The following is a 12,484-nucleotide window of genomic DNA, read 5'->3' as shown; positions in this document are numbered from 1 at the left end:
ATAAAATTATAAAGATTAAAATCAATAGGCATTTTAATCAACTTCTCAAAGGCCTAGAGAAAAATACATTGAAAGTATTTGAAAAATACGAAAACAGTCTTACTTTTGACGGTCGCTGTCCGGGTACAGTTGTAAAGGATAGCCAACTCCCCAAAGACTTTTCCTGGGCCCATGGTGCACAATTTCACACCTTCTTTTGTAACTTCAACCTTCCCATCTAAAAAGAAGAGGAGAAAACAGGTTATCTCAACTCTTTCTCATGCTTCATTTTATTTTTGCATTTTCAATATGACATGAGGAACACTAGGCTCATTTGTAAAAATGCTAAGCAGTCGCCAATTAAAACAAAGCTGTCACCAAGATGCAATGCAAGAGATGAAATAAAACATGTTAAGAAAACCACATCTTTTCTTAAATGCATCACTAATAAGACTTGAGACGAGACTCAAAGAAACAACAGGAAAAGAGAGAGACAAAATGTAAACATATGAAATTATTCCAAATGTGATATTAGTAAACCATGGTAAATCTAATTTTAACATCATTTTGAATCTGAAAGAAAACTTGAATAACTGGGTACTTTTTCTCCAGCATACTTCATACTTGGAAATTCTCATTTGAGCAAGGCAGCTATTATGAAGAAAGAAATTACTTTGACCGTTAGGCATTATTTAATCGTAGGTCATGGCATCTTTTTATTTTTAAACATCTTATCTGACCTGCACAAGACTGGTTTATATGCTTCCCAGCCCCGCAATGTTGAGTGTAAGAAAAAACAAACTACAGGAGATGAAGGAAAAGAGAGAGATATTAGGACTGCTATGTTCTACAAAGGAGTAGAAAAAAGGAAAATGAAATTTTCAAAGGAAAATGAAATGCTAAATAAAAAAAGCTAAGGAAACACTATGGACTAGATACACATTGTTGCCTGCAAGTAAGCAAAATGCTATTCATTGGCAAAATGGAAAAAATACATATTTTAAAAAGTCATACCTATGCAGACTAAAAATTTCATCACTCAACACAACCAAGGTAGAAATAAAAAGGCAACACAATCCATTCTTGACTTAACTCCTGGCCTTCTATTTTTCTCCAAGTTACTTACCCACAGTCTACAGAAGAAAAGACTAAGAATTAACTTGTGATTAGATGGAATTAATGCTACTTTGGTGTTTTCCAAACTTCAGCTCTTCATGCATCAATGGTTCCTTTGTGTGCATCCTATAATAGTTAACATTTTAGAGGGCTGACATTAAATTCACTTCCTCCCTTTTTAAATCAATTTAGTTTTATCTAAGCAATAATATTTGTAAAATCTTAATTTTATGTGCTAATTAACTTTTTCAAAGACTAATTGAAATAACATCTTAAATATTAAAAAAAAAAAAATTAAGTTTAATCCGTATACTAGTGATGCAAGATCTGTCCTTCACAGGACATTGTTCTACCCTGAAAGGCACTTCATCTAAATGGTATCGATGAAGAGAAAATTCTGCAGTAATTAGAATAAAAGTCTACATAAGTCTACTTACTACTTTGGAACTGTGTATGGACATCCCCTCTATGTAAAGAAGCTATTCTGTAATGAACAAATTCAACAATTCAAAAGGTTTGAATATAGGTATGGGCAATGAAATATTCTAGCTTCTCACCCCTTGTTTCTTGACTATAGGAAAGAAAACTCTTCCCCTTGATAGGTACATCAAAACTGGTCCAGTAAGTTCATCTTTTTATAGACTTCCGATGTCTCCAATGTCATTTTTCCCTCCTTTCCTTCAGTGACAAGTCTATTCCTCTAGAAATTTCATCTGCCACTCAAGAATGAAACATAAAACATACTATAAAATTATCTGAAGTTAGATAAGAAGTTGAGTTCTGGTTCTCTTATTTGTTCCTTATTAGCCTTATGATCTTGGGCAAATTGTTTACCTTCTCTATGTCACAGTTTCTTCTTTAGTAAAGAAGATACAATGGATCTATTGTATTGTATTGTATTGGATACAATACAAACACCTATGTCATTAGGTAGTTGTTAAAATTTAGTGAGATATGGCAAGTAAAATGCTTAGCACAGTGTCTGACACATAGCAAGTGCTTATTAAATGCTTGATCTTGTCACTGGTATTTATTTTTTATTATATTTCTCTCCTATCATTTATATAGAGGTATGATTGATTAGGTTACGCTGAAGCACAATATTCCATCATATACTATAGAAACTAACCAAGGTTTTTATTTTTTTAATGGAGAATATGTTTTCAGATTCTTTCTATATGGGAAATTGGGAGATAACTTTTTGTAACAAAGCAATAGCACACCCAAAGAAGAAAACAGGTGCTCAAGAAATCACACTGGTCTACGTGGAAGAATGCAATGTCTCTGTACTTTTCTCTAGGCAAATCTGATACAATGTTGCATCAACCATTACATCTAGTGGTAGGAACTTTCAAGAATAACATACTAACAGCTTTCCAAAGCATTATAACATTGTCTAGATCTAAAGCTCTAGTATCAATTATATTACTAGAACTAAAAGCAAAATGAACAATTCATAAATAACATTCATACATAAACAATTTTGTGCAAATCTGCTTCTCTTTCTTTGGGTTTGCAGTGGAAAGGGACCCATGGAAGTAAAACCACTCCTAAGAATTCTGCTGGGGCTGGGTGTGGTGGCTCATGCCTATAATCCTAACATTTTGGGAGGCCAAGGTGGGAGGATCTCTTGAGGCCAAGAGTTTGAGACCAACCTGGGCAACATAGTGAGACACTATCCTGTCTGTGCAAAAATTTTTTTAAAAAAATTAGCTGGGTGTGGTGACACATGCCTGTCATCCTAGCTATCCGGGAGGCAGAGCCCAGAGGAATGCTTAAGCCCAGAAGTATGAGGATGCAGTGAGATACATGCACTCTAGCCCAGGTGACAGAGTGAGATCTTGTCTCAAAGAAAAAAGAAATGAAAAATAAAGAATCTTGCTGGACTAATAGGAGTTTGGGAGTTATGAATTCTCAAATAATAACTAACCAAAATAAAAGACAAGGAGGAACATTAGGACTGTTGTTTTAACCCAGTGGTTCATTAAAGGAAACCTGACCTATCATATCAGAACTAGTTTATAACATTCAGATATCCCCCTTTAGGAAATTGTGAGTGTCCCTCTACCACTATGAACACCATGCTCAGTCCCATTGCCACTTCCTTCCCTGAAAAACCATGCTCATAAACACTTATCTGTTTTAAATTTTGGACAGTTAATCTTGTAGCTGACCATGTTTCCTGTTCTCATATGACCTTCAGAGGGCTCACAGAGAGAACTGTATAAGACTCTGAAGTCTAAAATTTATGCACAAACTCACTTCTGGTTCCAACTTATTTCCTGATCTTATTTTATATTTGCCTAAATTTGTCATGTTTAACTTTTTTTAATAAGGTGGGTATAAATTATATATATATATGTATATATATATATATATATAAATTATTCAGATATATCTGAATAATCAGTGCTGGTCAGAGAAGGTTGTATTCCATATTAATTAGAATAACTAAAAATGTAAAAAATACTTAAACAGATAGTAGTTGAGAAATAGCAATTTTGATTTAAAACATCTTTTCTGGGTTAAGTTAAACACTGGGAATTCAATATATTCATAATAGTCAAGAAAGTAAGGGATCTGATGCCATTTGACAGATGACAATGTTTCAAAAACCACTATATTTTTTTAATGAACAGAAAGATCTAAATGGTAAACAGAAACAAAGTGTCTATAACTTGTTAGCATGAGTCATAATTTGACTGTTTATCCTCCCTCATACCTGTTGTGTGAATGGAAAGTGAGTAATTCAGGGAGGCAGGACAGACTGAATGCTAACAAGAAAGATACATACTTGGCACTAATGAGAGTTCTTGCAAAGATATTTAGAAGTATCTTAATTTTTCAAGAGTCCAGTAAAGTGAATTATTGATGTGAAATTGCTTAAGCTCATTTACCAGGCCACATACCAGCCCTAGAAAAAAATTAGTCATGATCACACATTTACAAATGATGTCCAAGTACAGACTGTGTGGTTCTCTTAAGAAAGCTAAGAATAAGACAGTCAAAACACATACATCCAGTGGCCCCTAATCCCACCTAATCAACTTCCTATAAAGTATTAGAGCAGTCATGAAGCCACTTCCCTAGTCTTATCCTCCTTTAATGGATTGTTTTTTTTCTTTTTCACTCTGTGGCTACCTCTGAGGTTTGTTTTAAACTGACCCCACTTGCATAGAAAGCAGGTGGACCTATTCGTGATTATTTTTTGGTGGGTGGGGTAGATGTAGGATAAAACAAGGGAGAAGTCAGGTAGGCTGAATATATAGTATGCTTTTGCCAGAGGCTTACACCAAATTTAGAAAGAGCTCAGCTTGGATGTTTTTATATAATTAATATTTGCTACTAATTTTAGAAATGCATTTTGATGAATTTACTATAGGTCATCCTTGATTAATGTGATTTCTATTTCTTTAAAGTAACAGAGGAGATTCACTAGCATTTATTCATGACTATTTTAATACTTTAATTCTCAAATATCTTAGATTTTAAACCAAAGATTTCTGTTTCTGGGGAGTGGTAAAAAGTCATTTTAAGAACATCTTGGTAACGTTCTAGACTTTTTCTATTATTTTTCCTAAGTCCAACAGTTATTAGAGGCTATTAAAACTGTTACTGGGGGAAATTAATAATAATTCAAAATGTGGTTAATCTGTATATCCTGTTTCTGCTCCTTTTTTCTTTTATTTTCTAAATGTAATACTGTATTGGTATTATTTTCACCATTCCCTCTTGCCATCACCTACATAGGGAAAAATATAATATAAAGAAACATTTAAATCATTTTAATTTGGATTTTGTTAAATGCTTAAGTTGTTTGCATGAGAGAAGACGTTGAAACAGTAGTCTAAGATAAGGTTTAAAGGGATATTTATAGTTTCATTTAGCTCTTTCATCATTTCTGCCATTGCCATGAATAATTGAAAGATGTATCCCGGTAACTAGAACATATTTTTCATTCTCCTTCAGGTACCATATGCCCATTTATGATCTGGAATGGGCTGAGTCATAATCTTAAGTCTTGTCATTTTGGGCAGCAATCAATCTCTCTTCTGGGTTTTGGCACCACTATACATGTTCTTCCCTTGGGAGATGCCAAGTGTTATGGGATCCATTATAAAACAAATATAGTTTTGTCTATCTTTTATAAGAATCAGTAGACCCTATAAATAAAGGAAGAAACTGAGTTTATGAGGAGATCCAGAATCTCCTGGCTTGTTTATCCTTGTGAGTTTTTCACTAACCTGTAGTTTTGTGCTATAAGGACATTGTTGATAAATAGAATCAGTTTAGAGATTTATACCAGCAGGCAGAAATAGAATGGCTGCCAATAACCTAATTATAATCACTGTGCTTAGTTCCAACAATCTTGGTTGGAACATTCAGGACAACTTGATTGGCCATTAAAGGGAGTCAGGTGTTACATCAAAGTTCCTGTCTACACAAGATTTCTTATTTCTTTTCTCTTCTTATTTGACTATATTTTCATGGTTATGTAGGTTTGAGACCACAGCTTTTAAATTATATATTCTCTTATAAGGGTTTCTGTAATTGCTAAATTCAATATGAGCATTCAACATTCTGGTGGTTGAGCTGTTTTGTCAGCAGTGTAAATATATTTTCCTCTGGGAGATGACGTTCATCTATGGATCTGCTTTCTTAATGGATTAGACATACTATTATATCAGACTTGTCTTGCAGGGTCATTTTAGATTGGGGTTATTGATATTGGAAGAAGAAAGTAGAAATTGACAGGGCTGCTATGGGGTTAACTAAGGGGAAAAGCCATCCAATTCCTAGGGACAGACTATTAACTTAGATATCTCCCGAGGACATATATTTCTTGTTAGTCATTTATACATGCTTTTCTTGAGCCAGTATAAGAAGGAAAAGGATGGTCCCACTGCAAAAGGTAATTTTGTTCTTGAACTAAAGAACAGCAGTGTATCAGTGTCTTATCAGTTGTCAGTTTAAGATAGATGGTCTCTCTGGATCTGAACTCCTGCCCCTTAGATGATGTGTTAACCCTTCAAAGGATTAATCTTGATGCTTGAAAATCATTCTTTTGTCACTGAATAAAAACCTCTGAGAAGTTGCCCTATTTTAGTATTATGTATCCCTTTCAAAGTTTGCTGTACCCATTTGTAGTTGGCTATATAACTTGCTTATTAGTTTCTCATTAGATATATACATTTAGCAGGTTTTTTTTCCCTAAACTATTTATATATTCATAGTTTCTATAACTATCAGGTTCTTATAATATTTTAGTTAGGACAAAGCTTTTCATTCAAAGAGGTTACTGTTCTCTGATATCATCATAGCCATCATTCTTACAGGGAGCTCAAAAGTACTAGTTATCCAAATGATATGAAACAATTTGAGATGTAAAAGTTGAAGTTGAAGAGCTCCAGGAGTAAAGACTGTGGATTATCCTTCAATTAGGCAAATCTGATTTCCCTCTGTTGATGACTGTTACAAATAAACTTGTCACAATTATTTTTTTATTACATTAAATTACAACAGATTGCAATATATATAGTTTATAAAATAAAATCATTATAGTATCCTTGGTAATGAATCAAAAACATAAATAAGCTATCCAGAACTAAAAATCTATTTATAAAAAAAGTTAACATGAACATCAAGATATCTAAACCTTATTTTTTTGTTTATTTCTAATTCTGAAGTCATAGGGTATACATACATATTCACAAAGAAAACCTATATGAGGAAACAGACTGGAATTTAAGCAATTTAAATATTTGGACATAGAGAATCACCTGAACCACCAGAAAAAAAATCTAGAATGAGCAATTTACATTGTAGCACTTCTGTCCCTGGAGATATTTAAAGAAAAGAGAATATACTAAACACATCGTAGATGGGTCGACCATTTATCGGACAATGAACAGGATCCTGGAAGGATTTCACAATGTTTTTCCCTGGTATTATGGTTTTATAATCTTTCTATACATTGTGTTTGAAATCTTAGCACTTTAAAACATATGAAAAGCACTAGATGAATGTTTGTAGACTGATTTCAATTTCCAGTAACGAAGAAAGCTAAAGACAGGCCAGAGTAGCAATGTGTACACATAAGAAAGGAAAGAAACAGACTAATCATTCCATGAATAAATCAGAGTTGAACAGATAATTTGTCTTAATTAAGTGAAGTTTATAAAGCTTAATTCCAGCAATGTATTATTTAATGCATTCTCACTGTGTTATTTTTATAATATATGAGCACCTTCAATTAGCCTAAACAATGAAGAGCTATTTTTATTATTCCTTGCAGCCAGGCAAATGGCAAGAGTACTACTACCATTACCATATTTGTGGGCAGTCATCATGTGATTTTTGTTTTTGTTATGTTTTAATATTAAGCTTGGGATAGTTTATGATATAATGCAATGGCTCTCAAATGGGGGCAATTTTACCCCTAGGGAACACCTGGCAATATCTGGAAACATTTTGGGTTATCACAACTTGGGGGTCTACTAGTTTAATGGGTAGAGGCCAGGGTGGCTGAACATCCTACAATGCACAAGATAAGGCTCCCACAACAAAGACTGATTCAGCCCAAAATGTCAGGAATGCCAGAGGTGAGAAACCCTGACGTAAAGTAAATCCATGCACATACAAAATATTCTGTGCTTAAAGGGAAAATTTTGACTTCCACTATTTGTCATTTTAACTTCCACCAGATGTAAATTACAAGCTAAATAAAAGCATAGCACCAGGTTGCAATATTTAAGTAAGCCATGTCACCAGTGGATCGAATAAAGCCACAAAGCTACTTTACTGCATAATTTTCCCCAGCAGATGTCACCTGGAACAGAAGTAATTACAGAAATTTCTAAGCAAGACTTATGAAAATATCCTAACATCTAACTGATGTTAGAATGGCATCCCTTCTGCAAACATACTTGAGAATATCAGATCCTGGCTCCACCATGGACTGGCTGTGGGATCTTGGATAAGTTATTTAACTCTATGCCTCGATGACATCACTGGAGATTTGGGATGTATCTTATTTCACAGTGTTATGACAACAGATTTAGATGATACATGTAGCAACACAAAGAATATATAAGTTAAGAATTCCCCCTTTTTTTTTTAAAAGAAAATAAAATACTTGGAGAGACACTTTTAAGGAGGGAGAGGCAGGCTTCTACGTCACGGTTCATAAAATTTAGGAGAGGAAAGAACAGAGTGATAAATGAGCAGAAGCAGTGAAGGGAAAGGATGGGTAAAAGGCTAGAGGTTACAGAGAAAGAGGCCAGTAGGAAAGTCTCACATTGAAGAGGCTGGAGGACTTCTAGTAAAAAGGATGTCTATTTCAGAATATTTAGTTATTTGCTGCCAGAATGAATGTCCTACGCCTCTCTCCAAATTGTCAGTAAAGTCTGCTTTGCTCTAATTTTCTTGTGTGATGGGTTTGAGGGAAGATGAAAGCTTGAGGGAAGAAGATCTATTGCCTGGATATGTCACTGAACAGAGAGGCCAGGATGTGAAGAATGAGTTACAGGGGAGTTGGGGAGCAGGAGATTTGGAGTAATTATGTAAATTATAGAAGCATGAAACACTAAGGACTGAGGAATTTGCAGATACCTTAGGGTAAGCCATTGGCCCTTTCATAGGATGTCCAATGGATACTAAATCCAATTTCATGTAAATTTCAAGGCTATTAGAAAAGGAAATACAGTCTCATCCCAAAGTATGGTATATGCAGGGATTGGTTCCAGGACTCCCACACATACCAAAATTCTCAAATACTCAAGTCCCTCAGTCTGCCCTAAGTATACGTGGGTTTCACACCCAGAAAATGTTATATTGTCCATCCATGTTTGGTTGAAAAATATCCATGTGTAAGTAGCCCTGTGCAGTTCAAACCTGTGTTGTTCAAGGGTCAACTGTACTGTCAAAAGGAGATGTTGTTTTAATCAGAGATTATGTTGCCTTTTTCCAAGTCCATTAGACACCTTTGTTTAGCTTCATAATGGCTCTTATGAAGCAGAAAGAGGAGAGAAAATGTTTTGAAACCAGTTCTAAGCTGATATTCTGGTCCTTACTGCTCTTAAACACATTGGACCTTTTGGCACTTAATTTTTCCATCAGTGCAATGGGAATAATACCTACATGCTTCATGGGATTATTATATGGAATTTATGTGAAAGAGCTTTGCTTGTGATAAAGCTTTCTATTAGTATTAGTGTATACTAATTGAGGGGAATAATCATTTAATTCCTATAGTATATGGTTGTAGAAAGTAGGTGTTTAGTAAATAGTCCTTGGTAAATATATTGGAATGTTAATCAAAATGATTAACATACTTGTGATCATACTTGTGTGAAAGACTTAGGATTGCATTTTAATTCCATTACCTATACAGTCCAGAAGAAGAAAAACAGCAATAATTAAAAGTATCAACCTCCCACTGCAGTTATTGAAAGCATATCTGTGCTATAACTTACTTCACCAGTGGCACAATACATTTCCTGCCATGAGAATTTTTGACAGTTTAAAATATCTGCACTTGATGTGATATATGTATTTTTTCCCTTTATGTGAGGTTGTCTCCAGAGTGTACAACAAGCACTTACCTACCCACATATTTTTTTAAAGCAGCGAAGAAACAAAAACAGAGACAAACCACATGCCCTGCAAAATAAACATCTATTTAAAAAGAGGAAAATAATGTTTTTGAACTTATTTTTTCAAACATTGTTATACAAATGGCCTGGGGCACATTGGGGTTAGAGTACTTGGCTTAAAAGTTATTACCCATACAGAAAATGATAACTTTGTTCTCCAGCACCAGACAGAGTAAGGAGGAAGCAGGGAAATATTTTAACAAGAGACACTGAGGGTAGAAGAAAACTGTAGGACACTCCTCTACTTGGCAGTCAAGGAAACGGTATAATAGAATAAAGTATGCATAAAAAGAGCTTTATCAACTGATGAATGGATAAACAAAATGTAGAGTATCATTCAGCCATAATAATACCTGCTTCAGTGTAAATAAATGAATCTTGAAAACATACTAAGTAAAAGAAGCCAGTCACAAGAACCACATATTGCATAATTCCATTTATATGAAATGTCCTGGATAGCCAAATCTACAGTTCAGAGGCAGAAAGTAGACTAGAATAGCCAAGGGTTAGGAGGGATGAAAAAATTGGAGTGTGATATCTCAGGGGTTATGGAATTTCCTTTTGGGATAATGAAAATATTCTAAATTTGACTGTGGTGATAGATGAACAACTTTGTATATGTATTAAAAGATACTGAATAGAAAACCTTTAATGGGTAAATTGTATAGCATGTGAATTATATCTCAATAAAGCTGTTAAAATAGGGAATAACATAATCCCATAATAATTGCTCAATTATAAGATTAGTCACTAATGGCACTAATAGTAATATAATATCTTTTATGACAATGTTAAGAATCAGAGATGCTTTTGGCTTCTCATTCTTCCACCAGTAATCTCACTTCTACTCTCTATAGGACAATTACACCACATTTTTCACCATCTTTAATAACCTAATTTTCCTTCGAAAATTACCATCTGTCTCTTCCAACTTCATTTTATGACAAACAACACCAAATTATCTTTAACTAAGTCATGCAATCTCTGATATCAATATTTCTTACTGTGAGCACATTTAATCCATACAATTATATCCACTAAAACTTTACCTTAAGCCCTTGTTGACAACTGACAAAACTTTCCAGGATTCTCTGCTGTCAAACTATACTGCAAAGAGAGTGGAATAATTCTTTGAATATTATTCTGATGAAGTATCCCCCTGCTAAGAAATTCACTCTGGTTTCTTGGGAGTCAAATTCAAATTGCTAGCAATGTGTGTCCAGTCTTTCACAGTCCTTCTCTACATTAACCCGAGTCTGACTCTATCATTCTCTTATTAAAATTTTATGGTCTAGTTCAGAGTCCTTAACCTAAGGACTCAAGGATCTATGAACTCAGATAAGAAAAAAAATACATCTTTATTTTTACTAACCTTTAATTGAAATGTAGCATTTCCATAGTAACAAACCATATTAGTTTAACAGTACTTGTGGCATTGTCACCAATAGAAAATGTATTGTCTTACTATATGACGATTGTTGCAAATATCTTTTGAGTATTGTTTATGGTCATCACTCCTTATGTTAGTGTTTTTTTGTTTGTTTTGTTTTTTGTTTTCTTGAGACAAAGTCTCACTCTGTCACCCAGGCTACAGTGCCTTGGCATCAGCCTAGCTCACAGCAACCTCAAATTCCTGGGCTCAAGCCATCCTCCTGCCTCAGTCTCTCAAGTAGCTGGGACTACAGGTGTCACCCACCACGCCTGGCTAATCTTTTCTATTTTCAGTAGGGATGGGATCTTGCTCTTGCTCAGGGTTCAGGCTGGTCTTGAACTCCTAAGCTCAAGAGATTCTCCCGCATCAGCCTCACAGAGTGCTAGGATTACAGGTGTCAGCCATCTCACCTGGCCTCTGATGTTAGTTGTTAGATACACTGTTAGGTCTTATTATTTAATGTGTTAAATAAAATTCACATCTATTAGTGAATCACAATTTTTTAATTATTTACTTCCAATATAATAGGTTCTCTTTGTAATTCAAAATGTTATATTTTATGCACTTAAAATTATCCTGAAATGCAGTCCATAGGCATCAGACATCCAAAGGGATCCCTGGCACAAAAAAGCTTAAGAATCCCTGGCTAGCTGAATATAAACTTCTAACATTCTACAGGAAATGTTTAATTTCTCTTCATCCATTGATTTTGCCATTCTTTAAGACTTCTATGATGTTTTTGCCACAAAAAAAAAAAAAACCAGCATAAAAAAAGATAAGATATTCTTTCTCTGTACTTATCCATGTGCCTGCCTCATACACACCACTGCCAACTCAGCTTCTTCATAAAGCCATCCTTAGGTATGTCCAGGAATCTTATCCCTCCTAAAACCGATAAAACTCTGTCACTAAGTATAAAGATTTAGATAGCTTCAACTATTTAACTACTGGTATTGTATTTAGATTTTTCCAGATACATTCCCTTGTGTTTGTTCTCTCCTGTTAAACTGAAATTTATTTGGAATAATACTTCCTTTATTTTCCTTCCTCATAGAAGCTTACTATGGTATTAATAAATATGATCGGTGGCCCATAATTTGTCTGAGAAAAAAGACAAAGTAAATATTTAAATAACCAAGTTATCCTAGTTGGTTGGAGTACTTGTTAGATATCCAGCATCATGGAGTCTATCTCATTGCTTGCCAACTAACTTCAATTGGCTCCCTGGCCATATGGCTTGCCTCTTACCTTACAGTGATTTATTAATATGTCTTTGGACATAGGAGGGACAGGGCAAAGGTTT

The 12,484-nt window shown here is 34.4% G+C and overlaps 1 protein-coding gene across 2 annotated transcripts in view; it reads right to left on the bottom strand.

The window, feature by feature from the left end:
- PRKG1 (protein kinase cGMP-dependent 1) overlaps window positions 1–12,484 on the bottom strand; it is a 1,210,052-nt gene that overhangs the window by 780,965 nt on the left and 416,603 nt on the right. For both annotated transcript variants that reach the window (XM_012762921.3, XM_012762920.2), the window contains exon 3: window positions 104–217. In XM_012762921.3, coding sequence (XP_012618375.1) covers window positions 104–217 — 114 coding nt within the window. The remainder of the gene's footprint in view (window positions 1–103; window positions 218–12,484) is intronic.

This window comes from Microcebus murinus, chromosome 14, assembly GCF_040939455.1.
Source record: "Microcebus murinus isolate Inina chromosome 14, M.murinus_Inina_mat1.0, whole genome shotgun sequence".
In the NCBI taxonomy this organism is placed as follows: domain Eukaryota; kingdom Metazoa; phylum Chordata; class Mammalia; order Primates; family Cheirogaleidae; genus Microcebus; species Microcebus murinus.
The sequence above is the reverse complement of the archived record's forward strand: the minus strand, read 5'-3'. Positions and strand labels throughout refer to the sequence as shown.